We start from the raw sequence: 25,172 nt of genomic DNA on the forward strand, positions 1-25,172 counted from the left end.
GTTCTCTCTGCGGAGCTGCAGGCTCCTGGGCCTTCCCCCTGCTGGGCTCAGCCATGTGTGGTCACTGTTCCACACAGGTGGGCGCCCAAGTAAGCGGTCTCCTTGCAGAGATGGTTTCAGGATTAGAACCTGCACATGGAGCTGGGTTCTTTGGAGGAGACTTGGGTATTTGGGGGCTTTTCCAAATCTGATTCCTGGGTCAGAAGCTTCTAAATCAGAGATTCTAAACCATGATCTGGCAGCCACACCTTGAAGGCCACAGCTGGGAGGGTCCACCCCTCCCCAACACACACCCCTGCTTCAACCTGGGCACTCCTGCTTGAGTTGACCGGTTATCTCCGAGCTCCCTGTAGAATGTTGTTTGGAGAAAGCCTTCTGGGATTTTAAAACCTCACTTGCGTATCAGTTCCCGTTCCAACAACATTCACAAAACACTTCAGAGCAGACAGTTGTTTGTTTGCTTGTTTTCTTTAACCTTTATGCTTTTGTCTTATACCTTAACTTCATTTTGACTCACAAGGAAACTGAGGCTCCAACAGGTGAAGTGGCCGGCCCAAGGTCACGGGCAATGCTTACAGCATAAAAATAACGGAGCTGGATCCAAACCCAGGTAGTCTGGCCCCGCTGCTCTTCTCCCCCAGTGACATCTTGAGGGGCACATGATGTGTCCCCACCAAGTCCTGGGGCCCTGCCAGGGACTCACCCTGCCTCTGTTCCTCCCAGTGCTGCATCGACAACTTTGAGGAAATTGTCAAGTTGCTCCTTTCCCATGGTGCGAACGTGAACGCCAAGGACAATGAGCTGTGGACACCCCTGCATGCGGCGGCCACCTGCGGCCACATCAACCTGGTGAAGATCCTCGTTCAGTAGTACGTGCCCGGCTCTCCCCAAGAGAGACCCCTCTCTCTCTCGCTTTATTCACCCCGAGTTCATTCATTCTCCTCCCTCCCTTCCTCCTTTCCCCTTCCCCCCTTCCCTTCCTTCCATCTCTACTTCCTGCCGCTCTTTCTTGGTCTCTGTTGGTGCCTGACACTCTCTCTCTGCCACTCTCTCTCTCTCCCCTTTTCTCTGTCCACGTCTGTGTGTCTTTCTCTTTCTCTCTCTCTACCTCTCTCTCTCCTTCACTCTTGGTCCCTCTCATCTTCTCTGCTCTTTGTCTCACTTCATTCTTTCTCACCTCCTTCATCATTTTCCCCCTTTTGTTTTATTGTGGCAAAATGCCAATGACATACAACTCACCATCTTGACCATGATGCGTGCGTGCAAGTCAGTGGTGTTAATTATATTCACACTATTGTGCAAACACCACCACCATCCACACCAGAACTCTTTTTATCTAGCAAAACAGAAACACTGTATCTGTTAAACCATGACCCCTCCCATTCCATGCCTACCCCCCAAATGCCTGGCCACCCCTTCGACTTTCTGTATTTATGAATTTAATTCTTCTAAGAATCTCTTTGAAATGGAATCATATACTATTTGCCTTTTTGCACCTGGTTTATATCATTTGGCATAATGTCCTCAAGGTCATCCATGTTGTTACATGTATAAAAATTTTCTTCCCATTTAAAACTGTTTAGTATTTCATTGAGTGTGTGTGTGCACGCATGGGTATACTCACACCACATTCCATTGTGTATGTATGTTCCATTGCTTGTCTGTTTGTCTTTTAATTGACACTCTGTTGCTTCTGTATTCTAGCTATTGTGAATAATGTTGCTTTGAATGTGAACGTACAAATATCTCTCTCAGAGACTCTGCTTTCTGTTTATTTGGGTATATACCCAGAGGTATATACCTATGATAATGGACCCTATGATAATTCTGTTTTCAATTTTGTTGAGGAAATGCCACGCTGTTTTCCACCATGGCTGTGCCATTTTACATTCCCATCAGATGTGCTCAAGGGTTCCAGTTCCCTTACATCTCTGCTAACACTTACTATTTTCTGGATGTTGATGGTTTACTTTTCATTGGGTGCTACATAGTCATCATTATGTGTGTGAGGTGGTATCTCATGGTGATTTTGATTTGCATTTCACTAATAATTAGTAATCTTGAGCATCTTTTCATTGCTTATTGCCTGTAAATCTTCTTTTGGAGAGATTTCTATTCAAGTCCTTTGCTCATTTTTGAATCAGGTTCTTTTTGTTGTTGAGATTTAGGAGTTCTTTATATATTCTGAAAATGAATCCCTTATCAAATACTTGCAAATATATCATATTTGCAAACATTTTCTTTCATTCTATGGGTCACCTTTTTAACTCTATTGATGGTGTTGTTTGATGCACAAAATCTCAAATTTTCATGAAATCCAATTTGTCTATTTTTTATTGTTGTTACTGTTATCTGTCCTTTGGTTTCATATCCAAGAAATCATCACCAAATCCAATGTTGTGAAGTTTTTCTTCCAAGCATTTTATAGTTTTAGGTTCTACATTTAGGTCATGAATCCATTTTGAATTTAATTTTTTTGTGTATTATTAGGTAAGGATCCCACTTATTTCTTTTGTATGTAGATGCTTAATTTTCTTAGCAAATATTATAAATATTGTGTTTCTCCATGGAACAATTTGGCATCCCATAGAAAATTAATATTTAAGTGAAATTTTGTTTCTGGATTCCATTTACTCCCATTGACCTATTTCTCTGTCTTTAAACTAGTACCACTCTTTTTTATTTTTTCCAGTACTGGGAATTGAACTCAGGGATGTTCTACACTAAGCTACATCCCTAACTCTTTTTGGTTTTTATTTTGGACAGGGTTTCACCAAGTTGCTGAGGCTGGTCTCAAATTTGCAATCCTCCTGCCTCAACCCGAGTTGCTGGGGTTATAGGAATGTACCACAATGACTAGCATCCCAGTGTTTTCATTACTGTAGCTTTGTAAGTTCTGAAATCAGGAAGTTTGAGTTCTCCAGCTTTGTTCTTATTTTATTTTATTAGGATTATCTTGGCTATTTGTGGTCCCTTGATATTTCACATAAATTTTAAGATAAGTTTTCTATTCTGCAAAAAGCATTCTTGAAATTTTGATAGGGATTGCATTAAATGCACAGATTGCTTTGTGTAGTATTGACATCTTAACAATATTTAAATCTTCCAATCCATGAACATGGGATGTCTTTCCATTTACTTCTGTCTTTTAAAATTTTTTCAGAATTTTTTTTCCAATTTCATTGTCCAAATTTCTAATCTCGTGGATTAAATTAATTTCTAAGTATTTCAGACTTTTTGATGCTATTGTAAATGGAATTGTTTTCTTAATTTTTTTTCAGATTTTTCATTGCTAACTTATAGAAATGCAATTGATTTTGTGCGATGACTTTTTATCTTGCCAGTTTGTTGAATTTGATTATTAATTCCAACAGTTTTTTTTTTTTTTTGGTGTGTGTGTGTAGAATTTTTAGGGTTTTCTGCATATAAGACTGTATCATTTGTAACAAGTATAATTCTATATATTTTATATCTTCCTTTCCAGTTTGGATGCTTTTTATTTTTCCTGCATAATGGCTGTGGCTAGAACCTCCTGTGTTCAGTAGAAGTGGCAAAAGTGGGCATCTTTGCCTTGTTCTTGGTCTTTGAGGAAAAGTCCTCAGTCTTCCACTATTGAGTGTGATGTCTGCTGTGGGTTTTTTGCATATGGCTTTTATTATGTTGAGGTAGTTTTATTCTGTTTCTAGTTGGTTGAGTATTTTTGTCATGAAATGGTATTAAATTTTGTCAAATGTTTTTTTCAGCATCAATTGAGATGATTGTGTGGTTCTCTTCTTCCTTCTGTTAATGTGGTGTTTTACATCGATTGACTTTTGCATGTTGAATCATCCTTGTGCCCCAGGGATAAATACCACTTGTTTGTGGTGGGATCCTTTGATATGCATCCTTTGAATATTTTGCCAAATTTGGTTTGCTAGTATTTTGTTGAGGATTTGCATCGTCATTTATTAGGGAAATTAGTCTATAATTTTCTTATATTGCTTTTGCCCGGCTTTAGGATCAGGATACCATCATATTTTTATTGTCTCCTTTTCTCTTTCTTCATAAATCTACCTTTATCTCCTTTACTTTCTTAAAGCATTGTTGCTATTTTGTTTGTCTTGCTATTTATTAAAAAATATGTGCAAACACCCACACACACACACACACACACACACCTCCTTGGTCTTACCTTCAAAGCCTGTCCACATGCTTTTCTTTAAGGCAGAACTTGTTTTGTGTTTTTTGTATAGGAGGCACCATACAGCAGTGTCTTTCCCAGGAGTAAGACCATTTATTTCTATACCACTATGAAGGTCTTTTCTGACCCTGAAATTCTTCCTAGACTTCTCAGATTCTATAATCCAGAGAAAGCACTTTCAATTTTAAATGTATTCATTTGAATCTAGCTGGTGAGCTTCTAAACTGGGCTAGATCCTGTGCTAGGCATTGGGCACATAGAGGCTGCAAAAGTCCTGTGAAGTCATGCAGAATATCAGGGCAGGGACAGAGCAAGACCAACGGGAGTAAGTGTAAGTGGCCTCCCTGTGACCAAAGACAGCGTCTGAGTGCGGGGAGCCAGGGAGAGTAGCTGAGGGCGGGGAACATTTTGCACAAGGCTTGGCAAGCAGCAGGAGCCCATCAGGTGGCTCCCAGAGGTGGAGTGGACGGTGACAGTACTGCTTCCCCAGTTCAGAGAGATGGATTAGCTTGCTCAAGGGCACACAAGAGTTCAGGGAGGTCACAGCAGAGGGCTGAGTATGGCTAAGTCTGCTAGGAGCATCAGGTAGCCACATCCTGGATCTGCAATGATGCTCAGAAGACAAAGGGAGTGGTACTGGTCCGATTCAGTGGGTCCTCTATGCTGATCTGTATCAGAATCACCTGAGGCCTGGATTTAAAATACATATTCCCAGGCCTCGCCTCCAGAGACTGTTTCAGAAGGGCTGGAGCGAAGCCTCTTATTTCAATGGTCCCCAGGTAATTTTGCTGTATGGTGCCCCCACACAGCCGTGCTTGGACACTGCTGGCCCAAAAGGTGAATTCTGACAGGGAGTCCCAAAGCTTTGTTCTGCCCCTGTCCTGGCCAGCATTTTGGGTGGGGACTTAGAGGAGTATGTATCTACATATCAACAAAGACTGACATAGAACAAGAAGTGAAAAGAGCTAATACAAGAGAGATCAGAGTTTGAGTCTTGGCCCTACCTCATCCAAGCTATTTGACATTGGATGTGACAGAGTTTTTTGAGTCTTTTTCCCTCCTGAGTGAGATGAGGCCAACAGTACCACCCCATGGGGACTATTATGAGGATTAAATAGGGTGACATGTATAAAGGGCTTAGAGCAGACTTAGTTCCAAGCAGATACCTGGTGATTGGTCCCATTGCTGTTTATATTTTTAGTATTGTCACCAGGGAGAATTTTAATATCTGTCCCTGGGTGCCCACTTGCTGCTTCAACAGAACAGGAAGCAGAGAGAGGTCTTCTAGGACTTTGGTCTATTCTACCTGGGGCCCTGGGACACCGAAGCATGAGCATCACTTTGCTGGGTGCCCATGGTGGAGTCATGGATGCCGGGGGTGTGGCTGAGAGGCCAGAGGGCAGAGGCTTCCGGACCAACCGTAGCCACACCCACCTGGCCCTCACTCTGACCCTTTCTCTGCAGTGGGGCTGACTTGCTTGCTGTCAACTCTGATGGGAACATGCCATATGACCTCTGCGAGGATGAGCCCACCCTGGATGTCATTGAGACCTGCATGGCGTACCAGGGTAAGGGAGGACGGCATGGTATGAATTGGGCACCGTATTGCAAGGAGTGTCGCTTAGATTAATGCAAGTGAACGTGTTAGCTGTATGCCTGCCTCCTTATGCTCAGGCTGCAGTAAATGTGATAGTTGCTCATTATTATTGTTATCTGTGTGATTAACAAGATAAGGACATGAAAGGACCCTGAAAAGCGTGCTATGCTGAAGGGAGATATTGTTCTCATCCCTGTCACCCACACACGCGGGCAGCCTCAGCTGGCCTTGTCTCCTCTTCGTCAGCTGTGACAATTCAGTAAACAGTCACCATAAAGATATATTTCCATTTGGGAAAATAATAAAAAGTTAAGAACATTTTGCGGGTGCCGCTCTGTGCCAGGCACCAAGCTGGCTGCCAGGGGCCTGGATAAACAAGATGTGGGCTGTTCTCGGCTCACGAATGAGGCTCAGAGAGGAAACAATTCAGCAATGGGAGAGGCCACCTGCCTGAGCACCCCCTATGCTTGCCTCTGAAGCGCCTCCCCGTAGACAGGCCTCCAGTCCAGACCTCAGCCACAGCCCAAGGTCCTCTCTGGCCCTGGCCTTGTGTGTCTCCTCAGATCGCTGCAGTTACCACCGACTAGGTCTCTTTGTTCCCTGACACCTAAGAACTTCCATTCACCTTCTGCAGAGGTTCTTAATGATGTTTGTGCCAGTCTGGTGACTCTATAGACTCCTTCTCAGAATAGCGTCACTCAACGTAGCTGAAAGATCATAGGATTGTCAAGGAAGTCAAATTATACTTACACGTAGCTACCGAAATATTTTTAAATACATTAGGTAGAAACTTCATTAATTCATTAAACAATAATATAACAATAAGGGAACCCCTACTTTCTGTTCGTGATAAACTCACAGGCACTGACTGCTAATACTACCGTGGGGTTTGCTTTTATTCTAATGTAGGAAATTCTAAATTTAATTTAACCAAAATAAGCATGTATTTTATTTCATCTTTTCAAGTTTGTAGACCTCTTGAATTTTATTCAAGGGTGCTTGATCGAATAATCAAATAATCTTTTTATAGAGCATGTCATCCTCTCCTTAAGTACCATTAGTAGCTGCCAGTAACAGCTATACTTTTTAGCCTGTGGTCTAGGCTATCAAGTGTCTTTCTGGGCCCTTCTGTCTCTATTTACTCAACTCTTCAAGTAATAGATTCATTAATTCAGTCATTTCTGCAACCAAAATATATTGAGTCGTGTATACCTGGTGCTGCAAACACAACCGTGGGCCAGACCAAGGAAACTAGCAGTGGGGAAGTGATACAGGCTGGGACCTAAAGAAAGAGAGAGCTGAGTGCAGTGGCTCCTGCCTGTGATCCCAGCAAACTGGGAGGCTGAGGCTGGAGGATTACAAGTTTGAGGCCAGCTTCAGCAACTTAGTGAGGCCTGCCTCAAAATAAAAAGGACTGGATGTAGCTCAGTGGTAAAAACACCCCTGGGTTCAATCTCTAGCACCAGAGAGACAGAGAGGGTGAGGGGAGGAGAGAGAGACAGGGCCAGGCAGTTAAGCAGGTGGAGGCAGGTAGGTGGGGGTTGGGACTTTTAGATAGGGAACAGCAAAGTGACCAATATCAATACTGTGCCTACTGAGTGCCAGGCGAAAATGGCTCTTTCTCTGTGGGTCAACTTGTGGTGTTCATTTCACTGGGCCTGGGGGACATTGGTTTGTGGGGTTGTCTGTGTGCCCCTTGATTGGAAGACCCTGGGGTCGGGAACCACACCTCCCCACCTTCCTTCCCCCCCTTTGTGGCCCCAGCATGAGGATGCTGAGTAGGTCCTCTTTTGCACTCTGCAGGAATCACCCAGGAGAAAATCAACGAGATGCGGGCGTCCCCTGAGCAGCAGATGATTGCGGACATCCATTGTATGATTGCAGCTGGCCAGGACCTTGACTGGATAGATGCCCAGGGTGCCACGTTGGTGAGAAGATGGGCCAGGCTGGTTGGGCTGGGGAAAGGTAACAGAACCAAGACCTCATAGACTTGGAGTGGACCAGCCCCTGGTGGTCAGGGCTGGGAGTCAGGAGCCCTGGATGCTAGGCTTGGATCTTCTGTGCACACGTTCTGTCTCCAAGATCCTTCTTCACTGCAGCCTCCTGGCACCCCTCTTGAGCAATCCCTTCCTCCAGTGATGTCCCTCTCTTAAGGACTGATACCATGATTCACCCATTCACCTGTGTCATCTTGCTTTGCACTGTCCATTCCCCTGCCTTAGTGTCTCCTCTCCTCCCCCACTGCCTTCCCTCATCAGCTCTCCCTGATTCTGCAGCAATAGCCTCTCCTCTGGGCTCCCTGTCTTCAGAAGCTAGACACCCCCAATCATCCATCCATCATTCCATCCACCCTTTATCCATAAGTCACCACAGTTATGAGCACCTCTCCTATCACTTCACAGTTAGGAGCACCTCTTCTATCACATGCTTTCTAGACAAAACAATGGAACCTTCTTCCCTCTCTCATTTGCCTGCTTAACTCCACTTCTTGCAGCCAAGTGTCAATGATTTAGGGAAACATCCCTGTCTTCTGCTCCAAGACCCTCAAGCATCCTGAAGCGCACTACTATGGAGAGAGAGTCGGCTTCTGCAGCCGCTAAACTGAAAACAGGGGCATGGACTTGGAATCCCACTCCCACAAAGGCTGAGCACTGCACCGAGCTTAGGCTCTGTGTGGGTCATGGGCATCCAGGGGTCTCAAGTTCAGCAGGTAGAGCTCCATAGTACCAAGCTCCCTTCATGGCCCCTCAGGGATGACCTGGTGGGCCAGGAGAGATAACTGGGCATCTCCTACCTGGGTTCAGAGCTCTGACCCCTACTTCACACTCATTTCTATCAACTGCGTACCTGCTTGGATCATCTGCTCAGCCTAAAACTTAAGAATAGGGTCACGTAGTGAGATTGAATGCTTCTGGCCTCAGGGAGGCCCTCCAACCCGGGGCCAGGCACATATTAGGTCTCAGGTCTTCCCAGAAAGCTTGAGATAATATATCTTCTTCACAGGAATGTTGAGAGGTTAAGTGAGATTCTGCACATAGGATCTCAGCACCAAGTCTATAAACTCAGCGGATCTTAGCAACGATCAGTCTCGTTATTAACAGCGTCACTATCCCACTCCTGCCTTATATTCCCAGCCAAGTACTGAGCTCCAGGGCTCAGCACTCTGTATGGGAACCACAGAGGAGTAGAACTCTCTTTGCCTTCTCTTCTAGATCTGTATTCCAGATTTAATAACCCTCTGCAATATAGCTGATATTCCCACCTCATTCTGTTCCATTCTGCTGGCCCCAAAGATGCTCTGGGATGTTGGTGGGGGTGAAGGATACCTGCCTACAAATGTGGGGCCATCCCCCAGGGAAGGCTCACCTTTTCCCTCTCTTCCAGCTGCACATAGCTGGAGCCCATGGATACCTGCGTGCCGCTGAGCTCCTCCTGGACCACGGAGTCCGTGTGGATGTGAAGGACTGGGATGGCTGGGAGCCCCTGCATGCAGCAGCCTTCTGGGGACAGGTAGTTCACACTGACAGGGATGTGGGGGAGGCCAGCACAAGGACATCCTACTGTCAACAAGTCCTTGAGCTGGCAGTTGGTTCAGAAAACCCACTTAAGGTGTTGACTACAGGAGGTACGTGGGATGAAGACTCGGGGAGTTGTAAAGACATTTAGTCAGTGGTGTCTTAATGAGATGATAATCAAATTTTCCCAATTAGAAAATTCCCATCGTTTCTGCGTTGAGTATTTTCTCCATTTATTTCCCAGAGAGGATTGCAGCATACAAAGTCCCTCCTCAGATACCTGACAGCTCTTGAGTCACAGCCAGCTCCTCCTCCTTCTCCCCATTGGTGTGACCAAGGCATGAGGAGGGGCTTCCACCCCCATTGCATCTTCCCGGGTTCCCCCATGGCTCCAGGTTGAGGATCTTCCCTGGGAATCAACTTAGATCCACCATACTTTTCATACCTGTAATCCCAGCTACTCACGAGGCTAAGGCAAGAAGATCATGAGTTCAAGGCCAGCCTGGGAAACACAGCAAGGCCCTGTCTCAAACATACAAACAAAAAAATCCCACAAAGCACTGGTTTGATCCCCAGCATTATCAATAAAAAAAATACAACTAAGAGGCTTGGGCACCCTCTGCCTCCTAAGCTTTGTGATGCCTGGTCAAGGGAACAAGGGCTTCTTCTCGTGTTTCAGATGCAGATGGCAGAGCTACTGGTGTCCCACGGAGCTAGTCTCAGTGCAAGGACTTCCATGGATGAGATGCCAATAGGTAAGTCCAGGCAGTACCTGGTAGGCACAGAGGCACGGCGTTTCAATGAGTGAAAGGATAAATGGATGGATATATGGCTGAATGGTGTGGGATTGGTGTGGATTTAGGTAGATGGATGATGACTGCATTAATAATGATAGATTAATGAACAGATGAATGAATGGATGGATGGATGGATGATGTTGATGGGTAGATGTAGCTGAATGGCTGGCTGGCTGGATGGATCAATTAGTGGGCAGAGGATGAACCTAAGGATAGATAACCAGGTCAACAGGTAGATAGATAGGTGGATAAAGGATCAGGGTAAACTGGGTTGTGTATGTTTCTCAGTTTCTTTGCATAACTTTTTGCTTGAGCCACAAGGATTAGGTTATGCTATTTCTCTCAAGAGACTCTCCCAGAAACTATCAAAGAGGAGTAGGAGTCCCTCTGTCCCATCTGGGAGCCTTGGGAGCTGTGACTGTGCATGACACTGGGGGTTCCCATTCTTGCCCTCTTCTAAGGATGTGGTTATAGCCCAGGAAATACGCCTGGCCTTGTTTTCTTACTCCCTGCGTGCCCCAAAAGGCTTTGCAGCTTTCAGTGGGCTCGGGTGGTGGCTCCTCTTGTCAGGGGTACCCTCTTGGGCCACAGGTCCCTGCTCTGCCCCTGACAACTGCTTTCTCTGCCCCCCAGACCTGTGTGAGGAGGAGGAGTTCAAGGTCCTGCTGCTGGAGCTCAAGCACAAGCATGACGTCATCATGAAGTCACAGCTGAGGCACAAGTCGTCCCTGAGCCGGAGGACATCCAGCGCGGGCAGCCGTGGGTGAGTCAGGAGCAGGACAGCCTGCATGCCCTTGCCTGTGGTGCCTGGGCACAGCCTCCAACACCCGCTCTGTCCCCCCAGGAAGGTGGTGCGTCGAGCCAGCCTTTCGGACAGGACCAACCTATACAGAAAGGAGTACGAGGGTGAGGCCATACTGTGGCAGCAGCGGAGCGCAGCCGAGGATCAGCGCACCTCCACCTACAATGGGGACATCAGGGAGACCAGGACAGACCAAGAGAATAAGGACCCAGTGAGTGACCTCCCACCCCGCCCAGTGTCAGCCATTGCATGGGGAGAATAGGGCCAGGCCTGGTTTTTCCCTTTAATGAGAACCTTCAGAGGGAGCTAGCTGGCCCGTAAGCAGCTGGATCCCGTCCAGTTGTGGTGGCTTCTGTAGTTAATGTGGTGACCCTCGGGTGTGTTAGTCAGAGCTGGGAGCTTGGGATGCAGGAGGGAGATGGTGGCTACTATGTGCCTCCTTGTTCTCCAGCAGATCTGGTTTGGAACTCTCCAGAAGACAGGTTCAGTAGGTTGGTCATCCCAGGAGCTAAGGGACCTCAAAGAAGCCTGTTCCAGAAGCTGCTAGTGGGCCTGGGCTTTGAAGTGCTTTCCTGTAACGGTGCATATTAATTTCCTGTGGCTACTGTAACAAATTATGGTGGCTCAGGTGTTCCTTGACTTTTGTTAGCATGACTTCAATCTCCACCTCTGTCTTCATAGGCCTTCTTCCTGTGTGTCTGAGTCTCTTGTTTCTTCTTCTAAGGACATTGTTGGATTAGGGCTCACCTCAGTCCAGTATGACCATGTCTTAATTTAACTAATTAAGACCCTATTCCAAATAATCACATCCGGAGGTCCTGGGTTCTGATCAACCCAGTAATAACATGATCAGGTCTATGAGTGGCAGCTGTCTTACTGATTGGAGAGGACAAGTTTAGGGCTAGAGCAGAATTGCCGAGCAGAAGGGAGAAGCTAGCTGTACTTTCAGGGATCGTTCTTTCTGGCAGTGAACAGATGAAACATTCCTAGAGGATATTGTTTAGGACGAGATGCAAAATGATAAGCTGCCTGGAATGCCCATGGAGGTCACTCTCAGGCTGGCTCATCATGAATGAAGGCACCTGCCAAGGGAATGCTGGGCACAGAAAGGGTACAAGGGCAAGCCCTGTTCTGCCCAGCCCTAAGCTTAAGGGAGGGAAGGAAAGAATTGTAGATCAAAAAATCACATTCACAAGTTTCCCCCAGCTATGCTTTATTCTTTCTTTGTGGTTGAAGCGTATCTTATGTATGGTATAGTATTCAAATCTTAAGTGAGTTTTCCAATTTTTTTTTTCAGTTGTTGATGGACCTTTATTTTATTTACTTATTTATATGTGGTGCTCGCACATGCCAGGCAAGCACTCTGCCACAACCCCAGCCCTTTCCATTTTTTTTTTTTTAATAAATGTGTGTGCTTAGATGAGTCTCTAGAACATTATCACCCTTGAAGGATCCTGTGGTCCCTCTCCCAATCAATCCCTTCCCCTACCCCCTATTTAATTTTGAGGGCTGTGATTGGTTTTGCATATGTATATGTATGAATGGATCCGTGCAGTATGTTGTCTTTTGTGTCTGGCTGCTTTTATGTCTGAGATTCATCCGTGTGTGGCATATAGTACCAGATCATTCTTCTTTGCTCCGTGGAATACAGTCAGCCTTCCATATTTGTGGGTTCTGCATCTGCGGATGCAACTGACCTTGGAATGAAAATATTTTTTGAAAGACTATGCCCATACTGAACACGTACAGATGCTTTTAATGTCATTATTCCCTAAACAATGTAGCACGACAGCTATTTACATAGCAAATGTATTGCATTGAGAAGATATAAAGTATACAAGAGGATGTATGTAAGTTATATGCAAATGCGACATCATTTTATATGAGGAATTTCACCATCTGAAGATTTTGGGATCCACAGGGGGTTCTGGAACTAGGAACCACACTTAGGACTGATTCTGTTGTTGTTGTTGTGAATCTCTGGGCTTCCCAATCAAGACTATAACCTGTTTGATTTTATATAAAGCAAATAGATGGGTTCATTTGCCTCTGGGGATGGATTTTTCATGCCTGGGGAAAAGAGGAGGTGCAGAGAAAGCATGGCCAGAGCAGGACCACAGTCACCTTGCAACCCACCTCCAGGCAGCTCTCAGCATCCAGCGCCCCATGCAAACTCCAGCCCCGATCCTGGAGGAAACGAGACCACAGGACACAGCAACAGAGTTCAAAGCTTGTTCCTTTTCCATCCCTGTTCCTTTCAAGGCTTCAGGCGTTAGCATGTGGTAGTCTCTAAGGTGGGAATTCTCAAAGTGTGGCCCCTGGACCAGCAGCATCAGCATCACCTGGGAACTTGTGAGAAGAGCAGATGTCCAGCCCCACCCCAGCCATACTGAATCAGCAGCCTTGGCCTGGGGTCCAGCTGTGCTTAACCAGCCTTCAGGTGTAGATTCTAATGACACAAGAATTTGAGAGCCTTGTTATCTGAGAGGGTATTTGTTTAGCTTGCCCCCAACATTAGATTCCCACCATGGCTCTGGCCTGTGAGCCCCCCACCCCAGGCCAAGTTTGCTTCACTCCGTTTTTTTTTTGTTTTGTTTTTTGGTACTGGGGATTGAACTTAGGGGCACTCGGCCACTGAGCCATATCCCCAGCCCTATTTAGAGACAGGGTCTCACTTAGCACCTTGCCTTTTGCTGAGGCTGACTTTGAACTCACAATCAAAGTCAGCCTCCTGAGCCTCTGGGATTACAGGCGGGTGCCACTGCACCTGGCTTTGCTTCACTCTTTGGCAGAGCTAACTCCCTAGTCCCTGGCACAACCACGGTAGGCTCTTCAACTTGTGGTTTAACTGTGCAACAAAAATCATCTGAGGAGGCCTGGGATTGTTGTTCAGTGGTAGAGCGCTTGCCTAGCATGTGTGAGGCACTGGGTCCCATTCACAGCACTGCATATAAAAAATGAATAAAATAGAGATCCAACAACAAATGTGTGTGTGTGTGTGTGTGTGTGTGTGTGTGTGTGTATCACCTGAACAGATTTTTTTTCTTTCTTTCTTAAAAAACAAAAACTCTTAATGTTGAGGCATGGCCCAGACTTATGAAACCAGAATCTCTGGGCTGGGGACCCAGGCATTGTATGTATGAGTTTCTTTTTTTTTATTAATATGTTTTTTGAGGAATTTTAAGTTTGCAGGAAAATTAGTGGAAAATATAGACAGTTCTTATGTTCCCTTCTTCATGCTCCTGAGATTCCCCTTTTATTAACACCTTGTACTAATGTAGCACATATGTATCACTGATGAGCCATTGTTGGGACACTTATTATTAGCTAACACCTCCAGTTCACAGGAGGTGCACTATGGGTTGTACATTCTGTGAGTTTTGACAAATGCAGAGTGTCACACATGCATCTATCATATACCATGCAGGGTGCTTTCAGTGTCCCCCCAAACCCATGGTGCTCCACCTATTCATCTTCCCCAAACCCTGGCAACCTCTGATCTTGTACTGTCTGCATAGTTTTGCCTTTCCTGGTATGTTATATGGTTAGAATCATGTAATATGTAGTCTTTTCAGATTGTCATTATATACATCTGTCACTTTGTATCCATGGGGACTTGGTTCCAGAGGAACCTCCACTGATACCCAAATCAGTGGATGTTCAAATCCTTTATATAAAATGCATATAACCAGGCAGTCTTCCCATTACTTATGGAAGATGATTTATAATACCTAATACAATGTAAATGCTATGTAAATTGTTATGCTGTGTTTGTCTAAAGAATAACCCTAAGAAAAAAGTCTGTACATGTTCAGTACAAACAGAATTTGTTTTGTGTTAATTTTTTTTCGATCCAAGGTTGATAGAATCTGCAGGTGCAGAACCTGCAGATAGGAAGGGCTGACTGTAAATGTCTTTTTGATTCTCCAGATGATTCCAATGTGTATCCAGTTTCTTAGGTCCTTGCTACTCAAAGCCTCAGCAGCAAAGTGTTACAAATGCTGTGTCAGGCCCCAAACCAGATCTGTTGAATCAAAATATGTATTTTAATAAGATCCCCAGGTGACTCATTTGCACATTAAGGTTTGAGAAGCACTGAGTTGTACCATCAAAATTCTGTGTGCATGTCCCCTGCTTTCTGTGATATGGCATTGATCTGCCTGCTTGGTTCAGAAGGAGCCATAAATAAATAAATAAATAAATACACTATGGAAAGTGTCTGTCCCAATGTTATATTTTAACCTAATTTTATGTTTCCTGGGCATCTTTCCATGCCAACATGTGGAGACTTCCTTCATTCTCTTTACCAGTTGCAGAACATTGCAATGCAGGGGCTGGTCATGATTTTTGCTTTCCCAGAGATAACGTGCAGGCCTTTATGTACCCATGAGGGAGTTTGTCTGTGAAACAAGTCCTAGAAACAGTCTTGCTGGTGCACAGCCTAGATCCTTATTTTTTTTATTTAATTGATTTTATTTTTTAAATACATGACAGTGGAATGCATTACAATTCTTATTACACATATAGAGCACAATTTTTCATATATTTATATATAAAGAATGTTCACACCAATTCATGTTTTATACATTTTTTTGCATTACAGTTCTTACTACACATGTATACCACAATTTTTCAGATATCTGTTTGTATATAAAGTAGGTTGACACCCAATTCGTGTCTTCATACATGTACTTTGGATAATGATGTCCATCACATTCCACCATCCTTGCTAATCCCCTGCCTCCTCCCTGTCCCTCCTACCCCTCTTCCCTATCCAGAATTCATCTATTCCTCCCATGCTTCCCCTCCCTACCCCACTATGAGTCAGCCTCCTTATATCAGAGAAAACATTCGGCATTTGGTTTTTTGGTATTGGCTAAATTCACTTAGCATTATTTTCTCCAGTGCCATCCATTTACCTGAAAATGCCATGATTTTATTCTCTTTTAATACTGAGTAAAATTCCATTGTGTATAAATGCCACATTTTTTTTATCCATTTATCCACTGAAGAGCATCTAGGTTGGCTCCACAGTTTAGCTATTGTGAACTGTGCTGCTTTAAACATTGATGTGGCTGTGTCCCTGTAGTATGCTGTTTTTAAATTCTTTGGGTATAGTCTGAGGAGAGGGATAACTGGGTCAAATGGCAGTTTCATTCCCAGATTTCCAAGGAATCTCCATACTGCTTTCGATATTGGCTGCACCAATTTGCAGTCCCACCAGCAATGTATGCGTGTACCTTTTTCCCCACATCCTCGCCAACACTTACTGTTGTTACTCTTCATAATAGCTGCCATTCTGATTGGAGTGAGATGATATCTTAGAGTAGTTTTGATTTGCATTTCTCTGATTGCTAGAGATGATGAGCATTTTTTCATATATTTGTTGATTGATTGTATATCTTCTTCTGTGTAGTGTCTGTTCAGGTCTTTGGCCCATTTGTTGATTGGGTTATTTGTTTTTTTGGTGTTTAGCTTTTTGAGTTCTTTATATACCCTAGAGATTAGTGCTGTATCTGATGTGTGAGGGTAAAAATTTGCTTCCAGAATGTAGGCTCTCTGTTCACATCACAGATGGTTTCTTTTGCTGAGAAAAAACTTTTTAGTTTGATTCCATCCCATTTATTGATTCTTGGTTTTAATTCTTGCGCTATAGGAGTCTTATTAATGAAGTTGGGGCCTAATCCCACATTATGAAGATTAGGGCCTACTTTTTCTTCTATTAGACGCAGAGTCTCTGGTTAATTCCTGGGTCCTTGATCCATTTTGAATTAAGTTTTTTGCATGGTGAGAGATAGGGGTTTAATTTCATTTTGTTGCATATGGATTTCTAGTTTTCTCCACCATTTGTTGAAGATGCTATCTTTTCTCCAGTGCATGTTTTTGGCACCTGGCTAGTACACATATTTTTCTATATATATAAGATAATTGTGATTTTTGTGGGTTAGTCTCTGTGTCCTCTATTCTGTACCATTGGTCTACCAGGCTGTTTTGGTGCCAATTCCATGCTGTTTTTGTAACTATTGTTCTGTAGTATAGTTTAAGGTCTGGTATAGCGATACCACCTGCTTCACTCTTCCTGTTAAGGATTGCTTTAGCTATTCTGGGTCTCTTATTTTTCCAGATGAATTTCATGACTGCTTTTTCTATTTTTATGAGGAATGCCATTGGGATTTTGATTGGAATTGCATTAAAATAGATCCTTATTTTAAAAAATATTTTTTGAGCATGTGTGAGACCCTGGGTTCAACTCTTAGTACTGAAAAACAAAGCAAAAAAAAAAAAAAAAAAAAAAAGGGTGCTTAGGTCTTTTAAAATTGACTTCTAAAGAGCTGTTGATATACTTGGAAAATTAGCCCCTTCTTGTCACGTTTCCAGTTTTTCCTGTGTCTGTTCATTCTGTGGAGTGTGCTTTCTATCCTTGCCACTGTCACTTATATGTCCTTGTTGGTGTCTGGTTTCTGGGCAGTGGCTGCTTTTCAAGCTCTTGTTATGCAAGGACCATCCAGCACCCCTGGACAGGAATCTCCATCATGTGCAGTGGGGCTTTGCTGAGAATAGCGAGGAAGGATTACTAGTGATGGGCAAATCCAACTGAAATTGACTCATGCAACCAGCGGAATTTGTTGGCTCCTGTAACTGAGAAAGTCTGAGCTTAACTGGACCTAAGAGCTCTAAGCACAACATGAGGATGCGGTCTCTTTCTTTCTCTCTCTTTTCTTTTATCCTAATGGTGGCTTCTCCCACAAGCAGAGAAAGCACTTTTAACGTGGCGTCTCCACAGCCCCCTTTTACACCTTTCTTGCCTCCTGCAGTTCCTACAGAAACTTCTTCTTCCAAGTTGTTCTAGCAAAAGTCCTGGGGTAGAGTTTCACTGAATCACCTTCAGTCAAGGGCTCATTCCTGGACCCATCCCTGTAGAAAAATATGTGCACTAGCCAGGCCTGGGGTCATGGTCCAGCCCCTGGAGTGAGGATGGGGTTGTTCAGCTCTTCCAGAACACGTGGATGTGTGATGCCCTAGAGGAACACAGAGGCCCGATGACCCAGGTAGAGAAAACAGATGGAGAATGCGTCAGAATGTCTGTGCGCTCGGTAGAGGTGCAGTGGGTCGTGGGTGCAGCCCCTCTAGCCAGTCGGTAATGCTGTTCTTCTCACCCTCAGAACCCCAGGCTGGAGAAGCCCGTGCTGCTCTCAGAATTTTCTACCAAGATCTCCCGGGGTGAACTGGATGGGCCTGTTGAGAATGGCCTCCGGGGCCCAGTCAGTGCCTACCAGTACGCACTGTCCAACGGGGATGTCTGGAAGGTGCACGAGGTGCCTGACTACAGCATGGCCTACAGCAGCCCCAGCGTGGCCGACGCCACCCCACCCTGGAGCGGCTACAAGGAGCAGAGCCCCCAGACGCTTCTGGAGCTAAAGCGCCAGCGGGCTGCAGCCAAGCTGCTCAGCCACCCCTTCCTGAGCACCCATCTGGGCAGCAGCATGGCCAGGACCGGGGAGAGCAGCAACGAAGGCAAGGCCCCCTTGATCGGAGGCAGAACTTCACCCTACAGCAGCAACGGGACCTCCGTGTATTACACGGTCACCAGTGGAGATCCCCCGCTCTTAAAGTTCAAGGCCCCCATGGAGGAGATGGAGGAGAAGGTCCACGGCTGCTGCCGTATCTCCTAGTCTCGGTGTGCTGGAGGAGAGAGATGCCTCGGGGAGGGTCCCTGGAACCCAGGCCAGCCCAACTGCCCTGACTGGGGAGGCATCACAGGGCAGCCGGGGAGAGGTGGGCTCTGCCTTCCATAGGAATGCAGACCCCACCCCTCGCGCAGCTGTCACAGCGTCCCCACTCCCCACAGTTCTGCTTCTTGCTGCATTGTCTGCCATCTGAAACACAGTGGCCCTGACTCACTCTGCTGCCAGCCTGGGGGAGGGCGGGCTTGAGATCTTAGTTCTGTTCTTCATAAAGGCTTCTGAGGATCAGTACTCCCATGTCTCTTCACATACACACACACACACACACGCACACACACTCGGAACTGTCAGTCCACATGTTCAGGAATGACACCTGGGCTCATGGAGAGCCGGCGGGGCTGAGAATTTGTGGGCCATTCCCAAAAGGATTGAAGTGAAGACGGTCTTGGCACCACAGCCAGGTGGCTTAAATGGGAGGAACCTGCTAAGCTGAGACCCACAGTCTGCTCAGAGTTGTACCAGGGTCCTGGGCTACCATCCACACCTGGCAGGGACAGGAAGTCCTCTCTGAATTCAGGGGAAGTCAGGATGAGATGTAATGGGCACATCCTTGCTGAGAGCTGCCCTCCTGTCCATATCAGGACACAGAAGCTGTGTGACCACCTAGGGGCTAAGTGAGAAACCAAGCCATTCTACTCCGATTTTGCTCTAGGTGGAGATATAAAGGGGTGGGATGGAGAGGGATGCAGCAAAGTCAGTGTTTCCAGACTACATTTGATGAAAACATCCTTTTAGGCTGTAAAACTCCAGGTTGGAGGTAACTGAATTCACTTTCTCCCACGATGGTGTCAAGATCAGGTTTACCCGTTGGTGTTGGAAAAATGAAGCTAAGCCAGGAGCTTTGGTTAAGAGGCCCTTTTCCAGGGAGAGGGATGACTTAATTTCTGAGAACATTTCTGGTGAGCAGTGACAGAGCCTTGCTAGGCCCCCAGCCCTTCTTTGTAATTGATTCGGGTTGTTTTGGTCCCGTGCATCTCAGCTAGCCCTCCTTAGACTGAGCCACCAGGGTGAGCAGTTGGGAAGCCTGTGCCCCACGTCTTCTGCCTTACATATCAGTCAAGTGTGCAGAGTGAATGCTCAGGCCCCAGGCCCCGCTTTGCCTTTTCTGGAATGTTCAGTGAGAGGAGTTTGCCAGTTAGCTCTTGTGAGTTCCTGCCTGGCCCCAGGGCTCCCAGCCTGCTCCCACTGGGGTAGTGGCACCCCAAGGTGCCCATGGCCAACATCCTGCACTGCTTTCAGGAGAGGAGTGGGCTTCTCCCTGGCCCTACAATGTCATAGTCCTGGTCTTCTTGATGCCATCTCACCATTGCATTATCTCATGAGCCCCTTTGAAACTCTTGCCCTTGAGTCAGGCGCCATCCACAGGCTCAGCCAAATCCTATTGGTGTAACTGACAAGCTGCAGGTTTGTTTCCTGCTCTGTGCGCCTTTATTTGTCCTAAAACTACCTCCTTAGAGCTCTGAAGGAGCCTTCTAGGTCCAGATTCTGATGTGGGGAACAGATCAGGGATCCCTCTAACCTTCTTTCTGAGCCTGTGAGAATTCTCCCTGGGACAGGGGACTGGGGCTGGAGGAGCCCCCCCTTGTGCCACAACCTAGTAATGGGGTCTGCTCTATGTCAGTCTCTGTCCTGTCTGTGGCCCCCATGGCTCCTATATCCCAGAGAGGAAGCAGGACCTCAAGGGGTCTGGTTGATGCTTTACCAGGAGCACAGCAGCTGGGCCAGAGAGTGGCCCTGGTGGCTGCAGGAGCAGATCTCCCAGTACCTGGTCACCCCACCCCAACTCCAGGACAGAGGAGTCTAGGGCACAGGTGCAGCATTGGAGACTGCAGTCAGGTGTACATGACACCTCTCGCATCTCTGGGGTCTGGGAGTAGAATCTCCATCAACTCAGCATATGGCAAAAGCAGGAGAATATCCAAAAAACCATACTTCTGGCTTTAAAATAGTATTCAGCTCCACTAAGACTGAGATGCCTCTGTGGCTAACTTGGCCTACAAGGTGGGGCATGCCTGGGCAGCCCCCCTCCTCAGGAAACAACTATGCAGGTGTTCTGATCTTCCTGAGCAGGGGCCAGAGACTAAAGGCATCTACTGCCCATATTGAGCCCTCCCGGCCATTCCCTCCTTCCTTCCCTCCTTCTTCTGGGTCATTCCTCTCCACCCAGAAGGCTGGGAATCCCAGCTGATTCCCCCATAGGAGCTGACCTCAGAGAGAGAGGACTCCAGGGCTTTAGCTCTGATTTTCCATCAGGGATAAATGTTCCCTATTAGGACTTGGAGTCCCTGGCGCTTCCTGGTGGTGGTGGGGGGTCTCCTGAATGTTGAGGGATGAGTTAGAGAACAACCTCCAGTGAGTGAACCAGGGTCATCAGTTCCTTCATTCATTAACTTCATGAGTCGCTGAAACATACAGGCACTATGTCAGGTTCTGCAGAAGGAGGAGGAACAAGGATGGAGTGAGGAGAACATTTCCTGGTTTTCATTCCTTCAGGACCACAGACATCAGCAGCCCTACCTGGTTCACCTGAGCAGAGGGACTGCATCCTGGCCCAGGGTCCCCATGCCATTCAGCTTCTGGAATCCTTAAGTGTGTGAATCCTTTTATCTGGGAAATGCCTTCGTGGCCACCCCTGGATAACATTTGCCACTGAGTGAAGATGCGGGATCTAGGTTCCCGGGCAGACACCATCCCAAGTTCATCAGGAACTTTCAGAGTCAGCTGCCTCCGGGCCAGCATCCCTAGGGGGGACTGTATAATAGCAGTCTGAGGTCATCGTCTAGAAGATAAGGAGTCTTCGGTTTTTGCTGCCAAGTGCATCACTGGTCTTAAGTCATCGTGTCTTGCTTTTCTATCATAGCCCCCCCCCCACTCCACCAGTGGGGACTGGGAGGGAAAGCAGCTCCTCCTTTTAACATCAAATCTTTCCTGTGAATCAGCCTCTCTCCCTGGCAGGTGTGGATCAAAGAGCTGGGAGAAACTTGGCAAGGTCCACCTGATGCCCAGCTCCCGCTGAGACCCAGGTCTGGTGGCAATTTCTGGCAGATTGAAGGAGGCTATTTCCAAAGCAGGTGCCGCCTGGCTCGCTGTGAGCTCTGGCTCTTGCTCCCACCTTATGCTCCAAACAATTGGAAATTGGTGGTTATCACCAGATTGTGAGTTTCCGGCCAGTAGCTCAGGGAACCTGAATGAACCCTAGGCCCAGGTCTACTGAAGACTTCAGGATATAATTTTCCATCAAATGTACAGCTCTGCACTGTTTGGTCAGTTTCAAAAAGCTTAGAAAAGTAGACAAAGATGTGGCCCCTGTCCCGGTCTACCACAAGTTTGCTGGCTTTGTAATAACATGCGACTCTTGGTTCTTGGTGTCAGGCACTGTTTGATTCGGAGCTGTCTCTCCCACCTGCTCTCCCAGAGCAAAGATGTGGGGGTAGTTTTCAGAAGGGCACTCCTTACAAGATGCCCAGAAAGACTGTATGTAACCCCTGCTATTTGGGGCCTGGGGTTAGCCTCCCCTTCCCCAGGGCACACAAGAGCAAAGGGTCACATGGTCAGTGGACAACTCAGCAGGAGTGACTCCCTTTGCCAGAAGCTGTGGTCCTCTCCTCCAGAGGGAGCTCTTGTTGGTTAGAGGGCCTGCTTCCTGTGGGCATTGAAAGTGCCACTGTGCGGGGCCTGGCTCTGCACACCCAGGAAACAGTCTGCAGACCCCCAGCCCTCCGCAATAATTCACCAGACCAGAAGCCACTGATGTACAGAGAACACTTAAGAAAAATGTATTTTATGTGAAAAAAAAGTTAAAACTCTGTATACTGTATCAGCAGCTTTGTGTAAAAATGGCAATCAAGAGAGTCTAATATATTTAAAACTTTTTTTAAAAAAAAATATCCTCATGGATCTTTGATATTGTATTGAATAACTTCCTGGTAACTCCTTGCCATGTGGCAGTGGTGGGTCTCATGTCCAAGACTGGGCCCAGCCACATCCCCAAGGGGCGCATGCCCCTGGAGTTGCTTCCAGCTGCCAAGGCCTGTGACAGAATTCGCTGTTAAGAGTTTTTAATTAAGATTATTAAATTCCTTTTAATAACATCTGTTAGTGTGACTGTGGTTATTGCTGGGGACTGACTTGGACCAGACTGACTTGAATTTGCAAAGTCGTGCAAGAATGGAGGGTAGGTCATGGTCCCCGGAGGCCCCTAAGTTCTGGGGACTCCGACACATGGCTGATGTCTTTCTAGATTTGGAGATGGTGAAAACTGATGAATTCAAGAAAACACAGGCATTTGGAAATGAACTTGATTCTGTCATATATTGCCTTTGAAATTATGTGAGGCCCTCTAGTAGCATATGATATTGCCAATATTTTCAAAACCTTGCCTGAGGACATACTTATATGTAACACTGGGTCCCCCTCCTCTGTTCCATGCATGGAGATCACTGACTTGTCCTGTCCCTTCCCCCACCCACTCCAGTCCTCCTCACTTAGCTTACAGTGGGGAAGCACAGTCCTGTACAGTCCTTCACCTTATTACAGCAACACAGAAAGCCCTGGTTTTATTCTCTCTCCCCCCCACCTCCATCAGCAAGATGAGCATAAACAAGCTATGTGTCTGCACAACCCCACACCATGGCCCTTGTCCTTGTCACATATAGAAGTTCTTGATGTCTTGAAAGAGGATGGAAAGGGCACTCTCTTGTAGCCTTCTGGATGCTGGTTCCCAGAGCAGGGACACAGAAGGCTCCACACTTGGGCTTGAATAACTTCACAGACTGGGGATGGGGAGAGGTTGGGAAGAGAGGAAGGGGTGTTTTAGCAGCAGAATTCATTCAACTATTTTAGAAGTTGGAATCCGCTGACATGGATGAAGTGCTTTACAATTGCACACATGCCTTCTGCCCGTTTACCCAAAGAAGATGAAGTTCAAAAATCAGCTGTTGGATTTAGCACTGCGGGGCTCATGGTGACCTGACAAGAGAACAGTGGGGCATTAGCTTGATTAGAAAGTTCAAGAGAGAATTGGAAGGGGAACTGGACAGTCATTATAGACCACTTACTTGAGGTTGTAGACTGTGAAAGTGAGCAGAGAAATGGGGGTGGGTAGCTCTAGAGGAATGTAGGGGCAAGAGAGGGTTGTTTCAAGATGAGCTATACTTCAGCATACTGTACTGTTAGGAATGAATCAATAAAGAAGTGAAAGTAGCAGGGTGTGGTGGCTCACATCTGTAATCAGCTTGAGAGGCTGAGGCAGGAGGATCACAAGTTCAAAGCCAGCCTCAGCATCTCAGCAAGGCCCTAAGCAACTCAGTGAGACCCTGTCTCTAAATAAAATACAAAAACGGGTGGGGACATGGCTCAGTAGTCGAGTGTCCCTGGGTTTAATCCCTGGCACAAGAAAAATACATAATAAAAAATGGAAAGTGACAATTCAGGAGAGAGGGGAGAATTGCTGGAGAGATAGGGGTTAGCAGTAGAGAGACTAGAAGCCTGTGCCCTGGCAGAAAGGGTGGTGTCAGATAGGCACAGTTCACCCATGGAAACAGAAGGCCTGTGTGGGCAGAGTTGCTGGCAGGAGGTGGCATGGTGGGGACGGTAGGTGCTTGTGGAGACCTCTTCTGACTTCTACTTTTTTCTCAGTGAAGTGGGAAATAAGCTCACTGAGAATAAGGAGAGAGGAAAAGACAGAGGGAATGAGTGCAGTGTGGGCTGGCAGGCAATCTTAGGGCACACTTAAGATCATGCATCTGGAGCACAACCAGTCCACGAGCAAGGTTGCATTTTTTCCCCCCCTCCAGCCCCGGATGGCTGCCTGGGTGCAGATGAAAAGTAGGTGGAAAGTGAGGCTTAAACAGGATTGAATTGAAGTTTTGCTGGGCAAAAACTACAAAGTGAGAGAGATGAAAGAGAAGGGTGTAATTGAAGGAGTGGCTTTCATGATAGTCCGGTATTTTTTGAACGAATGAATGGATGATTAGATGCAGGGGATAAATTTGTCATAGCTGACCACACCCAAGCTCTGAGAGCCCAGCAATAGTACGGTCACAGTGCCCAGAAGCAAGCACCAACTCGCCTCCCTGGATAGATCTGGCAGTCCCAGGCCTTATAGGGCCACTTTGTGGGGCGGCCAGCAGGGGGCGCGCGGGGAATGGTCCGGGCCTCTCGGGTCTCCCAGCTTCGCTGATTCGGCCGCCCCCCGGGGCTGCACAGCACTTCAAGCCCGCCGGTTCCCTCTAGCAGATCGCGCAGAGCTCGGTCTCTAGAAGGGCCGGAGCTGGAACGGCTAAGTCGCGGCGGGCACAGAGTAGCTAAATTTAAGTTCCTCTCAGCAATCCTGCCGAGAGAGCCAGAGCCTGCAGTCGCAGCCAGCCAGCTAGGCAGCACAGTCTGTGGGTCGGGCTGAGCGGCCGCTGGGCAGCCAATAGCAACAGGCAGGCGTGGCCGTGCGGAGTTAGCTCCTCCCCTCCCCGCCGTTAGGAGGGTGGCAGCCAATGGGACACCCGGGGCGGGGCGGGGCGGCCAATGGCGCGGGCCTGTTT

At 46.7% G+C, this 25,172-nt stretch overlaps 1 protein-coding gene across 4 annotated transcripts in view; it reads left to right on the top strand.

The window, feature by feature from the left end:
- The window catches only part of Ppp1r16b (protein phosphatase 1 regulatory subunit 16B), a 102,770-nt gene extending 80,043 nt beyond the window's left edge, over positions 1-22,727 (top strand). For 3 of the 4 annotated variants that reach the window (XM_027945175.3, XM_027945173.3, XM_027945174.3), the window contains exons 4-11: positions 724-869; positions 5,645-5,748; positions 7,581-7,705; positions 9,162-9,287; positions 9,972-10,047; positions 10,723-10,852; positions 10,934-11,102; positions 18,055-22,727. In XM_027945175.3, coding sequence (XP_027800976.3) covers positions 724-869; positions 5,645-5,748; positions 7,581-7,705; positions 9,162-9,287; positions 9,972-10,047; positions 10,723-10,852; positions 10,934-11,102; positions 18,055-18,564 — 1,386 coding nt within the window. In that variant the 3' untranslated portion in view covers positions 18,565-22,727. The remainder of the gene's footprint in view (positions 1-723; positions 870-5,644; positions 5,749-7,580; positions 7,706-9,161; positions 9,288-9,971; positions 10,048-10,722; positions 10,853-10,933; positions 11,103-18,054) is intronic. The other variant, XM_027945177.3, reaches the window with a different exon arrangement.
- The last annotated feature ends 2,445 nt before the right edge of the window (positions 22,728-25,172 follow it).

This window comes from Marmota flaviventris, chromosome 2, assembly GCF_047511675.1.
Source record: "Marmota flaviventris isolate mMarFla1 chromosome 2, mMarFla1.hap1, whole genome shotgun sequence".
NCBI classification, from domain to species: domain Eukaryota; kingdom Metazoa; phylum Chordata; class Mammalia; order Rodentia; family Sciuridae; genus Marmota; species Marmota flaviventris.